This window comes from Beta vulgaris, chromosome 9 (assembly GCF_026745355.1).
Source record: "Beta vulgaris subsp. vulgaris cultivar EL10 chromosome 9, EL10.2, whole genome shotgun sequence".
Lineage (NCBI taxonomy): Eukaryota > Viridiplantae > Streptophyta > Magnoliopsida > Caryophyllales > Amaranthaceae > Beta > Beta vulgaris.
In genome coordinates, this window is record NC_079210.1 from 47,437,348 (window position 1) to 47,460,651 (window position 23,304).

Genomic DNA, 23,304 nt, shown 5'->3' on the forward strand with positions numbered 1-23,304 from the left:
TATGCAGTCGTGATATGGTAATAATTATGCGACATGATTTAGTTTGTTGTGTAATCTGTCTGTCGAATTAAGTTATTTATTTATTTTGTAAATGTTGTATGACTTTTCATTAGTGAATTAATTATACTTTTGAGAAAAACAAAATGCACGGCTTATCTTACAGAAATAAATAAATAAAACACGTTTCCCGATCTATCACTAATTTCTATATCATTTTCAATGTTTGTATGACTTTCCATTACTGTATATATCAATGGAGTAATGAGTTCAATTCCCATATTTGGATTACTTATGGTTGATTTTTTAAAAGTTTATTATGTTGGTGGAGTATCGTGAAATTGGTTTATTGATAAAAAAAAGAAAATAATTACACGGCGTGATTTAGTTTGTTGTATATTATATTTGTTGGATTCATTCATTCAAATTTCTTTGTAGATGTTGCATGACTTTTTATCAGTGAATTGATTTAACTTTGGGAAAAACAAAATGAATGGCTTATTTTAAAGAAATAAATAAATGAAACACGTTTTCCCCTCTATCAATAACTCTATATCATTTTCATTATTTTTTTATGTTTTATTTCTGGATTGGATTTAGTTGGGAAGATTATTTTGGAATTGCAGTGTTCGGACATGAATATTATGTTATATATTGACATTATACCAAAAGTGTAGACTCATGATTCTTTTCTGTGCGATTTTGTCATTAATTTTGAATCTGCGTGTTTTAACTTGATTTGTGAATTCGAAAATAAGATAAAAGCAATTATATATGGCATGGAGAAGATTTGGATACGAATCGTAATAGATATTTCAAAATTTGGATAAGAATTTCTAAAGAAAGCAAAAAGTTAAGTTACTCAATTTTTTTTTAGCTTGATAAGGAAGAACAAGATCTCGTGTGCTAAATGTATATAATCGGAAAGTTTTATTATTTTATAATCTTATAATATAATTCGAAAAAAAAAATGTAAAAATACTATTGTCCTAATCAATACAATAATATTTTATACATTATAATATGTTATTATTAGTTTTTCCTTTATAGATTTGTGCAGCTTTCACATTATTTTGATTATAGCATAATCTTTTTTTTCTTTTTTCTATATAAAGTGATCATCTAGAATACCTACATGCTAATGAATCCACACCCAAACTAGTAATATTAGTACATTACTACTCTTACGGTTTAAAATTCAAAAAATAATTATATGTATCACAATATGAAATGAAATACGCGTCTAAAATAATAGTCAAATTTGAAGGCAGTGAATACAATTTAGATTTTTATACGTTTTTGTATTTATTTGTATAATTTATTTATGACGTGATAAATCTTTCTTTTCCAAGTTTGTGATTAACAACTGTGATTTTGATTGCTAAGCAAAATCAAAAATTATTAAAAGAGACGGTCTAATTTTAATATAAAAGTAGACCTAGTAACTAAATGAATTAAACTAGTCACTTAAAGAAATTAATCTAGTCATTATTGGACTAATTTTCTTTTGAATATTGGGCTTACCATTGCCTAATTTTAATTTAAAAGTAGGCGGCCTCTCACAAGACAAACTCAAGCAAAATAGGGAAAGAAAAATAAGTGTGGAATTTGACTAAGAGAGGGTCCTAATGCGGGTAGGCCCGGATATTTGGACCGAATCCACAGTTACACCGTTACACGTAGATTTTTCAATATTAATCTTGGGTCCAATCCGATGGAAGTTGTGTCCCATAATATCACTTGATCCCTCCTTCCTGAATCATCATGCCAGATTGCTAGTTGAGTTTGTCTTGTATGAGACCGTTTATTCTTAAATCAAAATTAGACAATGATAAGCCCGATATTAAAAAGAGAACTAGTCCAATAATGACTGAGTTAATTTATTTCGATAACTAGTTTAATCCATTTAGTAACTAGGTCTATTTTTATATTAAAATTAGACCGTCTTTTTTAATAATTTTTGTATATCTTTATATAATAAAGTTTTTACGTGAATTATATAAAAAGAGAAGTTTTTATGTAAATTATGAAAAAAAAAAGTTTTTACATGATTTTCTTTCTTAATAAGATAATAGAATAAGCCTTGACAAGTTAGGGGGAATAAATGGGATCTGAACTTGCTCAGTTGCTTGTTAAGGGTGAAAATTAATTCAAAATTTCATGAAATCGTGAGGAAAACTCTAACCACGAGACTATCCCTCGCTGTTGTAGTTTTTACGTAATTGCAACCACTTGTATATAATTGTATCATAGTACAACTTTTCTCTCCTTTTTCCACTGTATCTTTCTTTTTAATTTTCTACTTTACCTTTGGAATATATGTAGAGGTTGTATTTTATTGACTTCATGACTTGATTTACAAAGACGTTTACATTTGACCGAAAGTTAAATACAAGTTCTAGATTAACGAGTTTTTGTAGTAGAAGTTAAAATATATTGGCAACCGAGTTAGCAATACTAAGTCAAAAGAGTTCAAGCTGGAGTTAGTCTAGAGTATTAATCAAGCAAGGTACGTTTAGTTTTGAATCTTATCAAGTAGGGTTGACTGGTTGTTAAGGGTGTTTCATGCTTGGAGGTAAGGACCCCTTCACATTCCTCCTACTCTTGAGTCTCGAGTGCTTAGTAACAAATATAAAATCGAGAAATTATGGAAATTGAAGTATAATTAGCCAAAGTCATTCTCCTTACCACTAAAAAAATGTAAGTACAAAGTATAATGAGACTAGCTAGAATACTCTCAATCCATATTGAGGCTCTTATCTGATAATATTCTAATACTTTGATATTCAATTTCATACTAGACAAATTTGACCCACTTTTAAATCGACTCGAAAATTAATTCGTTTAATTGAGGTTTCAATATAGAATTTCGACTCAAATCTCAAATATTACCAAATTTAGAAAATAATTGCAAATAAGTATGTCAAACCTGACTCGAACCAACTTGACGAGTTGGATTGTACTTTAATTTAATTAATTACAATAAATTATTATGTTAAATCTTAACTTGGTTTGCCTATTGCTAATTCATATTCACACAAATTTGAATAGTTTGGTAATCACGAGCCACTAAAAAATTGTTTTAGTTTACAACTATCATCTATGCATTTGTACTAGATTATGCATCTTTATACAAATTTCACTTAATGAATGAATAATAAACATAACATCTGCTAGTGGAAGAGCCTTGACTTGATGGACCACGTCAAACTTAACCTTCTATAATTAGCATGATTCAAGTTTGTTTTTGAATAGCTACCCACCTTTTGTAAATAGGCGTCAAACTTAAACTTCTAGGTCACAGTTAAAGATTTATATAGAATTGAGGTATCTTGTCCCACTTAATTGATTTTTCTTTTTCTCAAATACTTCCTTATAAATTTTGATTTTTTGATATTTTCTACTTCCTCCGTTTCTAAATAAGTGCAACATTTGCATAGTATTTACTATTCACAGTTTAAATTTTAATTAGCTTTGGTGATTTACATTTTAGGAAAAACATAGTCATGTGGGATCTTGTTAGATTTGTCTGAATGTGAATTTTCTTAATATCAACTTTTTATAATTTTTACTTATTGATGATTGAAGATATTAATGGTTAAAATAATGCATTGGCAAACGTGAAAACAAAGAGTGTTGCACTTATTTAGAAACGGAAGAAGTACTATAATTGACTGTTCTCCTCCTCTATAGATTTCAAATTTGTTTGCCCTTTATAAAATATAATATGTTTTTCGCAATCAAAATTTCCTAGATCATTATCAGTCTCTAGAAACTATTGAGAATTAGGTTGTTAACATAGGTCAGTCCAACCAGAACGTTATCTACTTTCTCCATTATTAAATACATGTAATATTTTATACATATGTCTATTCAATGTATACTTTCTTCCTTAATATATTTAACCATGTAAAGTAAAAGAAAAATATATAACTTGATATCATAAAATAAAGTAGCATTAAATCAAATCAAATAAAACCATACTTTAACTATATTTTACTTATACATCTTATGTGACATAATATGGGATAAAGTTAAACAAACCCTAGCCTCCTCTCTCTTTTTCTCTCTCTCAAACCCTAGCCTCCCCTACCCTTTATTCATCAATTAGGGGCTGTCATGGATGTTTTCATCCATGGTAAGCCCCTTTTTCCCTTTTATTTCCAGTTTTTAATTCATTTTCTTTTTTTGTTCAATAAATTAGTCTCTCTTAATGAGAGTTTCTCAAACCCTGTTATGGGGTTTTTAGTTTCTATTTTGGAAATCTCCTTCTCCCCTATGGGAGTTGTGAGTATGGTTCTTTTGTTTTTAGGTATGAGATATTATTTTCATTGGTTGAAGTTCGAGACTCAACATGAAGGTATTGGAATCTCGGATGCGGTCAACCTGACTCGATCAAGAATGTTCTTCCCAAAATATATCAGAATGATAGACTTCCTCATCAATAGCTGCTTGATTCAGCAAATACAAGAGCGTTGTGCTGTATTGTTCAATCTGGTTCATTGTAGTTTATTCGAAGACGAATTTGATTTAGTCTTGTTTAATTGTATCTTGTTTTACTTTAATACCTATTGTAGATGCCGTTTGACCTTCAATTAATGAAATTTTCTCTTTCACAAAAAAAAAAATGGGATAAAGTTATTAGTCGATGAATAGCGATTACCGTATAAATGCATATTATATGTATTTAGAAACGGATCAAGTATATTGTATTGCTTGTATTCCTCATACTATATGTACATCTGAGATTTTGATTTGTTATAATAATGGTCCGAGCTAGTCATTAATAATAATTTGTAGCTTGTTCCAACAAAGAAACTAAGCTTAGTTTTAAAGGAGTATCTTACTTAATTTATCCGTAAACACATTCACAAAGTGACAATATAACCTTCACTAATCATCACATAGTTGAAAACGAAGCACGCAATAAACCATTAATGGATAATAATAGAAGTTCCACCCACCATCACATTGTATGAATAAAAAAAAATGCCTAATTTTATTGACAAACCACAAAATTTTCTATTACTAGCAAAATCGGATTATACTCACATGGTAAAACAAAACACAATAATGTTAGTGCTTCACTTTTAATTCCCTTTGACGACAATCCGTTATCATGTGCTCGCTTCTCCCCTTTCAAAACACAATAATTTTCTATTACTTGTATAAATTGATCTTCCACTTTTTGAACTTTTTCATATAATGGCGAGGAAAAATACATCTTAGGCAATTACCTTTAGTTCTTACTTTTTTATGTTTTTTTTTTCCGATATAAAGCCGTTAAACTGACTGAACTGAAATGAATAGTGATATGTGAGAGTAAAAAATATTGTCAAAAACTGAACCGAATTGAACTGTATCGAATTGAACTGAACTTAACTGAAAATAAATTGGAGAGAACATGCCCTAAAATATTCAAAGATATCACATTCTATTCTGTATTCTTGTGTGCTCAAAGGATTTGAAATCATATTCATGGGTATATACTAAAGATATCATTAAGAATTAATCCGACAATATTTTCACGGTTTTGATTTGAGTATATTCTTAAGTGTTTGTCTTGTAAGAGACCGTCTATTTTTAAATTAAAATTAGGCAATGGTAAGCCTAATATTAAAAAAAAAATTAGCCCAATAGTGACTAGGATAATTTCTTTCAGTGACTAGTTTAATTTATTTAGTGACTAGTTCTACTTTTATATTAAAATTAGACCGTCTCTTTTAATAATTTTTGTATTCTTAATATTATTTTTTAAAACAAAAAATTCTCAAATAGTGCAACTTTATGTGTGTTTTTTTGCCAACCATACAACTTTATGATAATGTTTTTCATTTATACCTTTTAAAAAAGAACTATAGATAGATATCTCGAGCAATAAGAACAAGTTTTAGGTAAGAGTTTGGGGTGTAAATGATGCGACTCGAGTTCGACTTGTTAGCATTTCGAGTTGAGTCGAACTCACCCAAGTCGAGTTACAATCGAGCTTTTACTGAGTCGAGTCTTGATCAGATATATCTTAAGTAGCTTGCAAGTGCCTCAGTTAAAAGTAACCCTAAGGTAGAAAATATGTTAAAATTAGGTATTTTAATATAAATAATTGAATATTCGAGCTTTTTACACGTTTTCAAGTCGAGTATCGAGTTGCTCAACTTGACTCGCAAACATCTCGAGTTAAGCTCACTCGAGTTGAGTTTTGACCGAGTCATCGAGTCCACTCGACTCGTCTCACTTTACACCCCTAGTGAGAATAAGTATAGATACACAACAACTTGCTGTAAGATATTCAAAGATAACACTAATAATAGTTAGAATCATCTTTTGATCTTTTAATATAAAATAACTAAAGTGATTTTACAATAAATTATTGTAAGTTTGCCTTATGTAATATTTTGTGAAATTTTAGATAACTAAATAAGGCCTCACTTAAATTGAAGTTACAAAAATTAAATTTCTAACAATTCTATGCTTTTTTTTTTGTGTTAGCCAAAAACTCATAAATTTTTTATTTTCAAAAAAAGAAAAACAAGGGTTAATATTTATTTATTTATTTTTAAAAAATATTTCCAAAATTGCTCCAATTTCAATGTCATAACTCATACGTGTGCGCAATTGGCTGATTGATTTCAAGCCGCCGCAAATGGAAACTTAATAAAAAAGAAATTAATGGAGGAGAAAATTAAAGAGTTAAGGAATGGATAGAATAAAATTCCAAGTTTGAGATATTTAGGGCAAGGGAAGAAAACATTACCGCGTTAAATTTGCCGCCATTATAGGCTGTTACGCATTATTCTAAATTCCAGAATATGGCAGCTTTCTTTTTCTTATTCCAAATAGAATTAGTAGTAGTACTAATAAACAGCCTAGCAGGACAGGCATGGGTGATCGGACTGCCCAACAAGCAACATGGGAAGAATCGAATTCCTCGAATGTCTTGACCTAGTGGTTAAGATTAAGGCGTTGTAAACGACGGGTTATAAGTTCGAATTTGTACGATTTCTTTACCTTAAAAAATTAGATGATTATGTTTAATTAAATTGAATTAAGTATAAATATAAGGTAAAATTAAAGTTGATTAGCGTCAATGAAGACTAATAAATTCAATTGAGATAAATTCATCCTTTAGCCACTTTCTTATTTTTCCTCTTATTTTTTATGAAATTAGAAAAAATGTAACGGTCGTCATCTTATAGAAATTTATATTATGGATAAATCCATATATATTAACTGCGTGTTTTTCTAATTTGACACGTATTTTGTTACTTTCCCCTAATTTTCGCATTAGAGATATAATATATGTCTAATGTTATTTCACTTCTAGTTGAGTTCTCATTCTTTCAAGTTTCGATAACATCTTTGTGCGACGTCTTAATTAGGCCTTAAACCAAAAAGAAATTTAATTTCAAAGGAGAAGAATAGATTTTGTTAGCAAAAAACAGTTCGAGAGTGTGTTCTTTTTAATTTACTATCACTTTTTTTAAGAAAAATAAAAGAAATTTTAAAAGTTCATAATAGTTAGGACTAAATAACAAAAGTTCGTAGAACAATTTTTTTTTGTCTTTTGTAAAATTTAACAAAAAATGGAGAGTAGTTTTGAAAAGCAAGAAAAAGGTAGGATTAATTCAAAAAGTTTAGAAAAATTAAGAAATTAAAAAAAAAATCAAGAAAAAATATTAAAGTGAATAAAGGGTTGCTTACTTGAATATAGAAGGTCAATATATCTTATGAAGTGATTATCTCATGTTGTAGCGTTTTATAGGAAGTGCGAACTTTTGTTTGGTCGATATTGGAAATATGAAGTATGTGAAGTAGCACCTATCTAAATGGATCTCATATCACCTAGCCACCTAAGTAAACAATTGCTTCCATTATTTTTTTTAGAATAGAGAGGGCCACAAGAACAAATGATGTAGACAAGATTTGATCTCAGGTTTTAGACACCATCTCACACGACTCTAACCAACTTAGCCAATTGACATCTACATAACTACAATGTTTCTATTTTCTAAGAAATGCAATATCTTATGAAGTCTCATTCCTATATTGTAAACCAAACAACTACACATTCATTTACTTTCTTAAAACTAACATGTTCGAGTTTTAGCCTTTTGCTTAGTTGGACACCTTAAATTCCTTTGCCGAAGTTATAAAGAGACTTAGTAAATATGATTATAATATTAATTTTTAACTACATTTTAGTTTGAACAAGTGAACGATTACTTCATGACAATGGAAGCACAACCTTGAGATTTGAACACAAAGGTGAGGGGTTAAGAATGTAGGAAAAGGTCATTTTCAATCCAAAATGTGGTTACATGTCTAGGAGTTTCGTTAATAAATTAAGATATCAGCAATACCTTTATATAAATTTGCCGACGGTTGGACGAGAGGGAGACTATATGAAACATATTGAATTGAAATGTCAGGTCGTATGCACGACTAACTTAAGTGACAACTTACCCATAACGACATTGCTTTTCGTCCGAATAAAATCTATCACTAAATTTAGTAGACTATATCACTCCTTTTCTCTCTCTTTCCTTTTCTTTCTTTAATCTATTTCTCTGTTGCTTGGTCTCCTAATTTCATTAGGCTTGAAATGTAAATGCAGTATAGGTTTTTTGTCATATCAGGCGCTAAATTTTCCACTTAAAAAGAAGGGTGGATGAGATTTGAACTCGTAATCTTTATGTCACGTTGGCTCTTATACCATGTCGAAGGACCAACTCAATCAAAAGTTCAAGTTGATGGTTAGAGTCCCATGAATAATTTTATTACTCTATCATAGGGCTCGAGACTAGGCCATGCATGGCTACCTTATCTTAGGATCTAACCTAATTTATCGATTCATAACCCACCCTTATTCCCCTCCTAAGTTATGAAATGGTTGGCATGAGAACCGAACCCTCTTCGAATATCAAAAGTCGAGTTTGAGAGCCATCACTCCCCCACCACTTACTCGTATGGTTTCATCATGATCATAGATTACATGAGAAAACTTCTTATATGAAAAATATGAGAACAATGAAATCCATTTTAGTGAAAAACTAATCCACTTTTAAGATGTCACATGATAGTCCTTTTTCCTAAAATGTAATCGTTTTGGAAGATTGACCATGCAAGGAGAAAATTGAAAATTTATACTATGATTTAGCCAAAATTGATTACACATTATATTGATGAAACCAACCATATACAAGGATTCATCAGATTTTTGCACGATTCTATGTAAGTCACTAGCCTGTTTTTCCATCTTACGACTGAAATCGTGCAAAAAGGATCCATCAGATTTTTGCACGATTCTATGTAAGTCACTAGCCTGTTTTTCCATCTCACGACTGCTAGCAAACTGTAAATTAAAAATATTAATCAATTGAGCAAAGGAAGAGATAGTGTCGTTGCCAAGGTGGATGAACCACTGCAGGGCTGGTCCAGTCAACGTCGATTCGAATCCTTTACACATGCATGCCTCGCGCATGCTACGAGGAACTGAGATGGTGATCATTCGTTGTTTGTATTGGGCGACGTGGTCATTTGGATCTGTAGTGCCGTCGTACATCTTCATGGTTGGGACGGAGAACCGCTTTGGAACCTCGACCATGGCAATAAATTCAGCAAAAGGTGAGTCCGCATAGCTGTTAAGCGTCGCTTTCTCCATAGGGTGAGGGACGCCGGGAATTCTGGCGATCATGTTTTCTAGTCGCTGAAGACGCTGCTCGATGTCGGCGTCATGCTCGATGTCGCCTATGTTGCGGCGCTTAGAGCCTTTGGACTTTTGAGCAGATTTCAGGCTTTGATTCTCCATACATGATGCGACATAGCTATTCTGCAATTCCGCCATAGCAGCCTTGACGCGGTTGAGTTCATCTATGACTTCTTGAGTGGTTACCCAATCTCCTGCCATTGCAAACACAAAAAAAAGAGAAGGTACAAACGAAATAGTAGACAAAAAGAAAGTGATGAACGATGTATAAAGATCTTGCTGAAGGCCCCACGGTGGACGCCAAATTGTTTATGCCGATTTTGTACCAAGTACGCAAAAGGAACAAAGGGAACCAACAACGAGATCTTTATACTATGGCAAACAATATTAACGAATAAATGAAATACGTAAAGGAAATAAAACAATAAAAAGACAAACGAATTGTTGACGCGGAAAACCCAAATGATGGGAAAAACTGCGGGTGACACTCTTGATCACCAATCCACTAGTAGGCCAACGCCGTCAATTACAATGAGGAATTATATTACAATGGTAGTGTTTTCTTCCCTTCGTAACAATGAATAATAATGAGAGAGGAAAAAATGGCTTAGAGAGTGAGAGAGTTAATGTGAGCTAAAGAGAGAATATTAGTTAATGGTCACTAATCCCCTTAAAATAAACTACTTATCTCCTATTTATACTTGACCGAGAGAAAGTCTTGATTGTTGTTGTAGTGCTTCCTTCAAAATAGGGGGCAGCTCTATCTCCTTATCTGCCTCCTTATTTCTCTCTTAATTTGTTAAAGATTGAGTCAACTCCTCCCACCATATGCTCGCTTGTGATAACTGATTCCTTGTACTTGAAATCTAACACGTAAATTCTAGGGCCCAACAATTATTGTGTTTTATCCCAAATTAACTCCATTAGTGATAACCGATGACTTAGAGTAACTCAAGCGATACTCGTTTCCTTATTAGTTTAGGACTCTAATATAATATATTGACCATAACTCTAATATGGTCCAATTAACATGTCTAGTTGCAATACATAATACTACCTCCGTTCTCTTTTAGTTGCAACGTTTGACAAATTGCACTATTCATGTTCTCTTATTTGACCACATTTATTGATTTATATGTTAAACAAAATATAGTCATGTGGGTCTTGTTTGATTCGTTTCGATGTAAGCTTTCATAATATCAAATTTTTATAATTTTTACTTACATACAATTAGAGATAAAACGATTTGAAATTGTACATTGGCAAGCGTGAAAGTCAAAATGTTGCAACTAAATAAAAACAGAGGTAGTATATGATAATATCATAAGTAATGTTTATTTAAAGTGGCAGATTTTCAAATGGATCTAACCGATTTGAAGAATAATGGAACTCAAAATTTCTTTAATATAACTACTTGCATGTTGTTTGTTTGCTAATGTCTGAGTTCATTTGGTTTTTTGTATGACTAATTGGTTTCTTTGATGAGTTGATATATATTGATCATTCAAAATTATTTGTATTAATTGTTATGACATGCTTATTAAATTTAGCAATACATTTTTATTTATGTGTCGAATGATAAAGTCTTTCCAGATTAACTAAAAGGCATGTGAGAAATTACTTAGCTTCCGTCAATTTTTTTTGTTACTTACCTAAAAAAATCGATCAAAGTTGGCAAAATTTTACATTACTACCAAACAAGGCCTAACTTTAATCATCAATTATCATACACTTTTTACTTTTATAACATGTCTTACCCTAAATTTGGGTATACTTTTATATAAATCAAAATAATACGTAAGAGTTCTGCCGCCTAATTACAATTAGACCACAAATCAAGTCATATAGCATGATTTATTAAGTATATATACTCAAATGTGAGTCAAGAACATCACAAGTGTGTGAGGTTACCATCACTTATCAGTGCATGAGCTTGGCAAGTGTCGGTCACATTGTTTAATCCAATCAAATGAAAATTATTTGATAAGCACTGCTACCCAATTTTGAAGTGCATCCACGAGTTGACAAATCGGTTTTCTTTGGTTGTTTAACCACCAAACAACAACATTATTAATAGAGTATAAATTTAGTTTTAGGACTCTAATAACCATCCGTTTAAGTTTTTGGTCGAGTTGATCATTTGACATGGTATTAGAGCCAGCGTGAGGCGTGACATAAACGTCACGGGTTCAAATCTCATCCACCCCTCATTTAGCCGCCAGACATGAGGAATGCACAATGGGCTCTCGTGCGAAGGGGCGTGATAAAGTATGAATCTCGCTCTATGGTGTCCTCTTTTGAATTGTCTATTTTGCCCTCCTTCCCATTCTAAATTACAAATTCACTTACAAATCAAAGGGGGCTTCAAACAAAAATACCAAAAATATAATTATAACAATCACTCACAAGTCAACTAAAATCATAAAATTACATAATTCACGTTATGCAAATCACTAAAATGAGGAAACTTTACAAAAACTTAAAAATTCACTTACAAACTACAACCTATGAAAAAAATTGACTTGAAATCAAAGTGTACACTTTCTTTACAATTTATGAATTATTGTACTTAATTCAAAAATCAACTAAAAAATTATAATATCAGAAATCATAAATAAATTCAATGAAATTTCTATTTTGTTCATAGAATTTAACTTTGAAAAGTAAAAAAAAAAAAAGAATGGTGAGAGACTTAAGTGAAAGAAACTGAACCAATCAATTTTTGCAACTAAAAACAATTATACTTTGTATGTCTATTGTTTAAAATTTGACTCTTATGCTACAGAAAATCGAGTTTCTGTTTCGAAAAAAATTCAAGCACGCATCGCGTGCAAAAAATTCTAGTTTATTCTTGGGACTCCAACCATCAATTTAAACTTTTGATTGAGTTAATTCTTTGACAATTATATTTATTTCATGTATGTGTTTGGAAACAAACTTTAGAATAAATTTTATACTAATGTTTTAATTTGGTTCAGATCAAGAAGTTTAAATACCCTTATACCCCCAATCTCTCTTTTTCTTTTGGGTCTTTTAGTTGATAGTAACACTATAACGAATACTCCATGCAGTAATTAACACTCCAAATCTTCAATGTTTCTATCATGCTAGCTAGTTGCATGTGCAAATTATTAAGTATGATTGCCCTAAAGAAAGAAAAAAGAAAGTTTAGAAAGAGAGAAAGGACTTATGAGTCACGATTCATGTAAATTTCTCTATCAGTTTTTTGAATAGTTTAATTTTGAGAGCTATTCTCTATTTTCTACAACTCATTCATATGAAGTACTGAATACAAGCTATATATTTTTAATTGATAAAGTGTATGTTGGACATGATATTTAAAGATGTAGAATCGAATTAAATTTCGTCTATTTTATTACTCTTTCGGACTCTTTGATGAGTAATTCGTCCAAAAAAAAGTCTAGAATATACTATAGTATAATATAAGAAGATCTCATAGCATATTAAGTTATTATTACAAATTTATACTTTATTTTCTAAATATATACAACATCTCCATAGTAACCAGTATTCATCTATCAACCATATCCCATATTCTCTCGTAAATGTATAAGAAATTATATAGTCAAATGGGATCTTATTTGATTATTTTAATGCATATATTCGTATTATCTTTATTATTTACTTATACATAATTAAATATTTGTATTGAACAATGTATAGACACAAAATGTTGCATTTAACTAAGAAACTATTAGAATTTGAAAAATAAGAAAGTTATTAAGGAAATATGGACAATATGAGATGAATAGGTGATGATTCTAAAAAGGAAAACAAAATTTCAAGTTTTAAAACAAAACGCAACCTTAATCTTTTAGTCCCAACTCCCAAGATAAAGTAGTATTGGCCCTCGAATCTCCCTTTATCATATCTAATTGGCCTTGAACCCCCAAACCTTCGAAATGGAAGTAGTCTATTAATGCTATGGACTAGAGAGGAAGTGTTGGTGTTTTATCATTTGGTCAAAATGGTTTCTCACACGAGGTACTAAAGTTTGAAAGGGCAAAAATTTGTTATTTGGAGGTACCAATGTAAGAGTTACTTTGCTATTACCGGTACCAAAACTCATAGTTGATATCAAATGTTAACAAAGTAAGTATATATAATTAGTAGTTTGGTACCAAAACTCAAAGTTGATACAAAGTTCACTTTTAGTATTGATACCACTTTTACTGAACATTATTAATAGAAGTTGGATACCAAATTTCAGGATCAGTTTTTTTTTATCTTTTACGCTAGATGTAAAAAATGCCCTTATGAGAAGCCAAAATGCTATGCCAGCAACTTTCTTCGTTATTAAAGTACTGAAGCTTTAGGTCTAATTGTATATTTGCACATGGTGTTGCATAAAACATGTTAACTTATATTCATCTTAACTTGTTCCATTAGTAAAGTGAAAGTATTGGGTCAGACCGTCTGACCAATATTTACTGTCGGACGGGCTGAGCCCAAAACAAGTTCTCGTCACTGATGCTGCCAATCCTACCCTAAAATCAAGTGAAACTCTTCGTCGTCGACAGTACTACAGGTGATATACGATACGACGATAAAAATCAAGTAGTAGATATATATTTCATTGATAAAATTTCACAACCCTGAAGCCGACAACTAGCATAGTATCTCAAAACTAACAAGTTCAACATAGGCCACAAAAAGTAGAAATCTGATTCATTTCATCTACACACCTAGTTTCAAGAACTGACAATCCAAAGAGATTGACGCGTTAGTAGCAGTGTAAACCAATGTCTTACACCGCAGCAACACCGATTGTGCAAGCAACTTGATCAAGATCACGCTGGCCACTTAATGTGATTTTCCTTCCCCTGTCAGATGTATAAAGAAACTTCAGTTAATTCTCAATGAGCAAGTGTGCACATATCATTATCTCCTCTTTGTTTTCCTCAATTGAGAAAATTCTAACCACAAGCACCAAGGAGAAAGAGAGAATAAGAAGCTCCCTTCACCAGCCATGGTTGACCATCAATTCCCACTTCTGCAGATGGTTTTGATTCATCAGGTCAGTTCGTTATTGTTTTCAGTTGGTTTTTTTTGTTTCAGTTGGTTATTGTTTTGTTTCAGTTGGTTATTGTTTTGTTTCAGTTGGACTTTGTTTTGTTTCAGTTGGTTATTGTTTTTGTTTCAGTTAGTTATTGTTTTGTTTCAGTTGGACTTTGTTTTGTTTCAGTTGGTTATTGTTTTTCTTTCAGTTGGACTTTCTTTTCTTTCAGTTAGACTTTCTTTTCTTTCAGTTGGACCAACTGAAAGAAATAATGGGCCAACTGAAAGAAATAATGGACTAACTGAAACAAAATGAAGACTACCTGAAGAAAAATGTAGACTACCTGAAAAAGAATAAAGACCAACTGAAACCCAAGTAAGTCTAACTGAAGCACAAAAACCAACTGAAAAATAAAGAAGACTAACTGAAAACAAAATGAAGACTACCTGAAAAAAATTTGGAACCACCTGAAAAAAATGAAGACTACCTGAAAAAAAATTGGAACCACCTGAAAGTCGTCCGACCAAGATTATGGTCGGACGAGTCCGACACAATACGTTCTCATTAGTAAATTGTACTATTCTACAAGTTACTAGGAAAAAGAGTCCTCACAAAATCCATTGCTAATATAATTTGTTTTCTTTTTTGGTGGGCTAGTACTTTTCTTCTTCTTGGGACAGTGGTTCACTAGCCTTATCACCTCAACAACCTTGTTTGGCTGCATGTATAGTGCGACGATATAAAGGTGTACATAATGCAAATGAACGTTGTTACGTGGCGCTCTTCTCAATATTCTAATACACATGCTTATAATGTCAATCAAAAATATTAACAATGTGTGGTTACTAGGATTTGAATACACAACTATTGAAATGAAATGTGAGAGTTTAACCACTAATCTAATACAATTTCAATGCTTAAAGTTTCAAAGTAAAACATAATAATGTCTCGTAATTATATGTAATTATAAAATCATGTAGACAAGTTTTTTGATCTTTAACCCTTTTATTAATATTCAATAACATTTGTTTACGCGAATCACATGGAAATTGTTATTTTTATCCCCAAATCCTCATAATTTTTTTTTTGAACAACTTATTATGCCATAATGTCTATTTTTCAATCTCGTACCAGACAGAATATTACGAAAAACTGATATAATCAAATATGAAATTTATGAATAATATATTTAATAATTATAACTAACTCGGGGTACGCCCAGGGTAAAATACTAGTTAACCACACTAAATACAGTTCAAGGTTACTTATTAGGCTTTGCTCATTTCAACTTAAAAAATACAATAATTTATTAATACAATTTTAATGAGTACGATTTAGTTACAATTAGCAAAGTTTCAATTAGTAAGTATAATTTAGTAACTATATTGTTCAATAAATTTTTTATTTCCAAAAATGGCAAATAAGGTATGATTGGTTACAATTAGTTAAAAGTAAATTTGAATAACTTACGATAATATTATACTACAGTAAGTCAAATTAAATACAAGACACACTTATATAATTAGTTAAAATTTAATCTAGTGCATAAGAAAAATAGACTAAAGGATTAGCAATAGTGGTTTTAATGAATAACAATGATTTACGATCAACAAAAACCAATTCGAATGCTCAAGCATGTTATTGAGAAGGGTTTTGCCAAACAAATAATAATTCATTCTCAAAAGTTACAATTAGTTCTCTAAATCATGATAAACATTTAAACAAAATCACATACAATTGAACATAAATAAAATGTTTTTAACAATTTGTAAGCTTTACATCAGTATAGTATGCTATGATAGTCCACAATTAAGCTTGACAACGTGGTATGCCACCTCAAGTTCTCAAACTTCTATTTGAAATTTCTAATTAAGATCCATTATTGAAAAAAACAATGAGTAACATCAAAATTGTGGAAGTTGAGACACCTTCATGCCATGTACTTTGATTTAGCATTTACTTGAACAGATATATGGGAAGTTGGGAAAATTAACATCGTCATTTGGAAAATTGTCAATATGTTATACTTCCTCGGCTTCTTTTCACTTGCAACGATTAGACTTTTACACTTATAGTAAAGAGAAACAGAGGAAATACGTAATAAGAGTTCCGCTCCAAATCCATTATGCTTCAGTATAGAACTCTTCAATACCAGTCCTACCAACCAATGGTATTCTGACTGAATGCAGACCATCTTCCCAATATAAATATCCAAAAGAATATCTACCCTGTACTCTCAGTTGAGAAGTGAAAATGGCCTTGAAGTTGAGCTTCTTTACTGTAGAATTGAAAGCCAAAACTGAGGGCTTAACTCTAACACTAACACCAGCAGGAGCTTCAACTCTTACTGTATACACAGATAGTGCAGGACCAACATTTGTTACTCTTCTTCCGACCACTAAGCTAGTTTTGAGCTCGGGAACCGAAACGGAAGGCACATTTAGATTCACAAGGGATTCTTTCATATTTCGGCAGTTTATTTTAGCTCCCATCATGGACTTGATAGCGAAATTCCTATAGCCCATGAAGCAAAGAAAAGTGATATAATCTGAAGTTCTTATGTCATATATGTGACCTGGATCAAGAGCCTTGTTAGGTTCAATGTGTCCACCTCCATAGTCAATGCATCAGCTACCTTGCGGGGATAGCCTTCGGCCACTATATGTTGCCCAAACGTATCTTTTGTAGAAGGTGCGTAGAAGACGGGGAAGAAGAAATGAAACGTATGACCAAATGTATAGAATGCATAGGATAGAATAATTAATAAGGGTGCACTCTCTTAACCTTAAGAGAATAAATTTTAGGGCTCAGCAGGTCTAATTAGGCTAATGAGGTCTAATTAGGTCTCATAAGTGTACTTCACATAAGTTCAGATGACGAGAATGCACTCTAAATTGGATATGTAAATAGAATTGTACATTATTAGGACTCGTCATTTCATCTCGAGTATCCATGTTGGTTACCCGACAGTTTGATATGGGTTTGGTCATCTTGACCCTTCGTTATAACCAAAAAAGCGCACAAAATTTATATAATAAAGTCTGAGTTTAACATTAGAATGCATACCTGTACTATTCTTACAATAGTAGTAAAGTCCGAGTAAGGGGGTTTGTGTTTTCTAACCTGTGGTGATGATTGCAGACTTAATTGCAGCAGGACTCATGTTGGATGGACAGATTTAAGAAGATCTACAATTCCTGATACATGGATGTCCCCGATGCAATTCTGAAGTCTCCTCCTGATAGTAGCTCAAGCTTAGAAATGGGAGACCATGATGCCAAGATATTGACCCCTGGAGCAGCAATGCCAGGCTGCATTTTAAAGTACTAACAAAAATAAGCAAGAGCAGGATTACAAGGGCTTTATATTTTTTTTCGTGCAGAGAAGTGAACATTAAAGGGGTTGACAAATGATTCGGGGAGAGTGACTCCACAAACCTTCAAGAGTTGGGGAGAAAGGGAACTGGGAGCACGAGATGAAAATGCTGCAACTTCTGGAGAAATTGTCGCCCTACTACAGTTTCAGCGGGCTCTAAACTTCACTTTAGGGCGTCTGTTGAGAGCAGGAGCATCCAGTTATTGTCATTTTGAGGGTGTGGACCATCATTTCCTGCTGCATAGACCACGGTAATTCCTTTCGCCACAGCATGGAAAGAGCCAATTGCTATAGGATCACTAACATAAGAATCAAGGGGCGGAGGAAAATTCAGAGATACAGAAAGGACATCCAACCCATCAGGGATGGCATCATCAAAAGCAGCCAAGATATCAGCTGAGATACACGTCCCATCAACCCAACAAGCTTTGTAGACAGCAAGATGAGCTAAAGGAGCTCCACCTCTTGCCAATCCTTCTGCTAGTGTTGCAAAATTTGCATTTTACACAAAGACCCCAGCAGCTATTGACACAGTGTGAGTACCATGGCCGACTGCATCACGAGGAGATAATAATTCAGGCAGAACATTCCGGTTCAGAGTTCCAACGACAGCCTCATATCCTTTACGTGCACCAATTATTTTCCTGCTGATGGTATATCCTTAAGGAAAAAAATGCCGATTTTCAACTAAATTGAAAGTATATCTATATATATATTGACATGAATTTAAGAGGATTTCAAATGGCTATATTTTTCCTTGCGTATAAATCACCAAAGATTGTCAAAGTCAAGTATGTAAATAGTGTAGATGTCAAACTGATGCAATTAACAAAGAACGGGATACCGTATAGGATTCCAGCCATAGACCTTTCTTATCCACAGAATTAAATAACAAATAAGCACAATGTTGGTCACTAATTAAGTTTAATAATGGTAAAGGAAATATCTAGATTAATTAGCAAAGAAACTCAGATAAAATTAGAACGAAGCTCAACTTATTGCAATGGGAATGGTTGAAATGTTCACCTCCCTGACATATACCATGCCAATGCGATGGAACACTCTGCATGCCATCATCTCCAAAGCTCTTTGCCTCGGGCCATATGCCTGCACGATAAAATTTAAAAGATAATGTATATATCCTGTATTGTTGAATATAAATCGCATTGTGAACCTAAACATGTACCAGTGTCGATGATTCCGATCACAGTTCCAGCTCCAATATGGGCCCTTGGCAGAATTCCATCAGTGAGTTGGGGTTTTACATGGAGGAAATCCCAACTTCTAGTTGTTTGCACATTAAAAATCTTATTTACGACTATGGCAACAACTTCAGGATGATCTGCAGGATTTTACATAGTACAAATAATTTAGTGAATAAGATAAAGAGACAGTGAAGCTGCAATATAATTATTTCATCTATAGATGATGACCTGCAATAACTTCAGCTTGGGATTTGGTTAAGATGGCAGCAAATCCTGAAAACCCATGCTTATAGCTGTACTGAATAGACTGCTCTGCACTTCTTTGCTTCAACCACAGAAAAAAATGGTATCAACTTTAAAACCACAATGGCATCTTATGAAAGCAATTTGTATGGGCAAAATTAATACAAAATTAATAACAATCCATCATCAATCAGCGGAGAAACACTGTGTATTTATTAGGGTGCCCGTGTACTACTAATGATCACCGAAGACAAATTTAGTGGCCAGCTAAAACAGCATATAGTACCCCCACGGACAACCAACCATGTAATCCTTCATGCAGCAGTAGAGAGCAATCAGACATCTCCCCTAAAATTTTTCGATAACTGAAATAAGTTCCAAAAGTTTAAAACTTAACATGAAAGATGCACAAGACAAACAAAAAACACTTAGCCTTTGGCTTTGGTTAGTGCTATTTGTGAAACTACACAATGAGAAGGCCTTTCACATAACAGAAACGAGAAAACCTACTCCAAATGAAACGAATTAAACTACCAACTCAATGCAGGGCTGGAAGAATATTAAACCAAGTACAATTGTGGATTCAAGGTCCACACACACCATTTTTTCTCTTCAAAATACCCACTTACGTAGCCAGTGAAATAGCCATCCTAATATGAAAAAGTTGCCCCTTTGCATGAATGGTTATTTCCATTGTCATGAATTAAATGAGAGTGTATCATACCTTGCCTACCATAGACTTTAGATTCAGATCACTTGCATTTACGTAGTAGCTTAACCCATGGCATAAAAAAGTGACTATCTTTTGAAGATTCCACATAATAAAATCAATCACAACATGCTACATCAAAATGAAACAATTCTACAATAAACAGTTTATTTGCAAATTTTGGAACATAAAAATCATAATCAAAAAGGAAAATTTGGAAAATAATTTTTTGTACCTTGGGGTCGCGGGTTCCCTTGGATTGCATGAAAAGTTAACTATCAGGGTCAATAAACTCAACATCACTTGTTACAAGGTTACTTGATAGCATCTAATTAAGGAGATAGCTATGTCTACACATTAGCTAGATTACCATTCCTGATAGACAATTAAAAAGTAATTGTTGATATTAAGTTGGGTGTCACCATCTCTTAAATCCTATTAATAGTGGGTAAACTACCCACTGGACCAAGTTTTATCCTTGATTTAAGTATCTTAAACAAAGCTCTTTCGAGTCCTTCCTAGAACAATAGCATTTACTAATCATATAGGTACAAATTGTGTATGAGTAGTCATTTGAAATTTACCCAACAAAACTGCCCTGTAGAACACACACACATATAGATCGAATACCTTCCAAGAAGATGTGCCAGAATCCAGTGATGAGAATCCTGAACTTGTTGGTGTTCCTCATGTTTCCTATCTCCCATATACACAATGTGAACCTGACAAAAACACCCAAACAACTAAAAATCTCAAATGACAATCAAATTGATAGATACATCATACATAGCACATATTAAAATAGGATAGAAAAATCCTCAACAAAATCAGCAATGAATTACCTCGGTCGACCCATAAGCCAAGAACCATAAGATTGCCTGTTGAAGCACCAAAACAAACAGACGACAACGCCAATAAGCTAATGTCATTACTTCTAAGCATAAACTGTAATTCTGGCAAACCTTGTGCTATACATACTTAATATAACAACAAAATGGTGCCTTCTTTACTTCACTTAGAAATAAAGTCAATGAACAAACTAATCAGTCACATGCAATTATAAATCAATAGAAGTAAGCATACAATTCACACAGAATAAACATATAGATTATGACATAATATTGGCAGCTATATTTCTTATCTTGAAAAGTGTGTTTTTGTCCAGTTTTTACAATAAAGACTACTCTCGTTTTTTACCATAAACATGAAATTTGAGAGCCCTAATTTCTGGAAAAATGTCATATATATTTCTAAGTATAAATTGATTTTTCTTTCATTCTAAATATTACCTTTCATTTGGAACAAATATTATTGAGCTGGGTTGATCACAAACGCACAATTGAATGAACAAACAGGTGAATCATGCATGTAACAAAGAACTAAGAGCACAATTTCTTCTACGTTTTACTTTCCAAGATAGAAACAATTGATCACATAGTATATGAAACTTGAAAGCTTTAAATTCTGGTTTTTTAAAAAAAAAAGAGTGAGAGATGTGAATAGAATCTTACTTTACTTAGGCTATGTTTAGTTTATCTCAAATTTTCTGATCTGAATTTTTTTTTTTTGATCTGAACTGATTTGATTTGATTTGATTACAAGATCTTATTTTTTAGATTTTTCTCAATATATAAGAAAAAGTATAGTTATGTGGGGTCTTGTTTGATTTGTCTCAACGAGTACTTTATTAATATTTAATTATTATAATTTTTACTAATATGTAATGAAAGATATTTAATAGTATAGTGATTTTTAAATATAAGCATGATCTGATCTGAACTTATTTTTTCTGATCTGATTTGATCTAATCTGATTAGATCTGAAATAAGCAAAAATAAGGTGAACTGAACATAGCCTTAGAAGCGAGTAATAATCTTAGCAAAATTTGGGTTTGGTAAGAGAGTTTCATCATATTTTTGGGATATTCCATTTGGTACCATTGAATTTTTAGCTTTTCCATTTGGTACCACTGTTATTTTAAAATTCCACAAGATACCACTCTAATTTAATATTAATCTTTATCATACCATTTTTTTAAGCAAAATGTTAGTTAATGGTTGAACAAGAAACGGTTTTGTTTGGGTTTGCATGTTTCTATTTATAGTTGCAAAAATTTAATAAATTAAGATTTTAGGGTGTCGTTTTAACCCTTAAATCTCTATTTTTCAGTCAAAATTTTCATAAAAATGATCATAATATTCTATGTCTTTTTATTGTCAAATATGACTTCAACTTTGACCTTAACGACTAAAACGATTACTAAAACCTTAACGCAAATTAAAACATGTAAATCAAAGTAAAACTCTAGCCTATTCTAACTTAAATTAACACTTTACTTAGTTGCATGCTACAATAGAGAATAAAATCAAATTATAGTGGTACCATGTAGAATATCTGAAAAATAGTAGTACCAAATGGAAAAGCCAAAAGCACAATGGTACCAAATGGAATATCCCTATATAATATTAAAACAAGAAAAAATTGTCCTACGTGGCAAGACCTCAACCTTCCTCTGTTCTCCTTCACCCTCAACTTTTCGACCTAATGCTTGCTTATGCCACGTGGCATTGCTAAAAATAATTTTAACAATAATCAATTAATTCCTCCGATTGTGTAACAATGAAGGAAATAATATCAACTACAATAACTAAAGGAATCAATCAACCAATTATCAATTAAGGAAACAAATCAAATATTATTATTTTTTTAAAACGAAAATCATATATTATCTTAGCGGTTATTCTTATTATTTTCACAAAAACCAGTTATGGAATTATTTTCAAGCTAAATACCAATTTAGAGGAGAGAGAAAATATACAATGAAAAAGATGAATTGATATAACAACTTTAAGTTTTTCACTAATACAAGATACTCAAAAAGTCAAAATATGAAATTTCAAATATAAAACAAATATTAGCTAAGTACAAGCCAATGGGTGCTTGGTATAAAAACTTTAAGTTTTTCATCACACCTATCAAACTTATATAATATAATTAATTTAAAAATTACCTAATTTCAAGCCAATGGGTACATTGGTCTAATAAGTTTTTT

General features: G+C 31.9%; 1 protein-coding gene across 1 annotated transcript; it reads right to left on the bottom strand.

The window, feature by feature from the left end:
• Positions 1-14,260: 14,260 nt before the first annotated feature.
• LOC104904999 (subtilisin-like protease SBT3.13) lies at positions 14,261-21,529 on the bottom strand. The gene is given in 10 exon segments (XM_057392285.1): positions 14,261-17,346; positions 17,349-17,498; positions 17,844-17,885; positions 17,888-17,958; positions 18,263-18,739; positions 19,091-19,202; positions 19,282-19,437; positions 19,529-19,620; positions 20,883-20,974; positions 21,095-21,529. Coding segments are annotated over 10 exon segments (1,782 nt in total). The 5' UTR covers positions 21,182-21,529; the 3' UTR covers positions 14,261-16,843.
• Between the last annotated feature and the right edge of the window lie 1,775 nt (positions 21,530-23,304).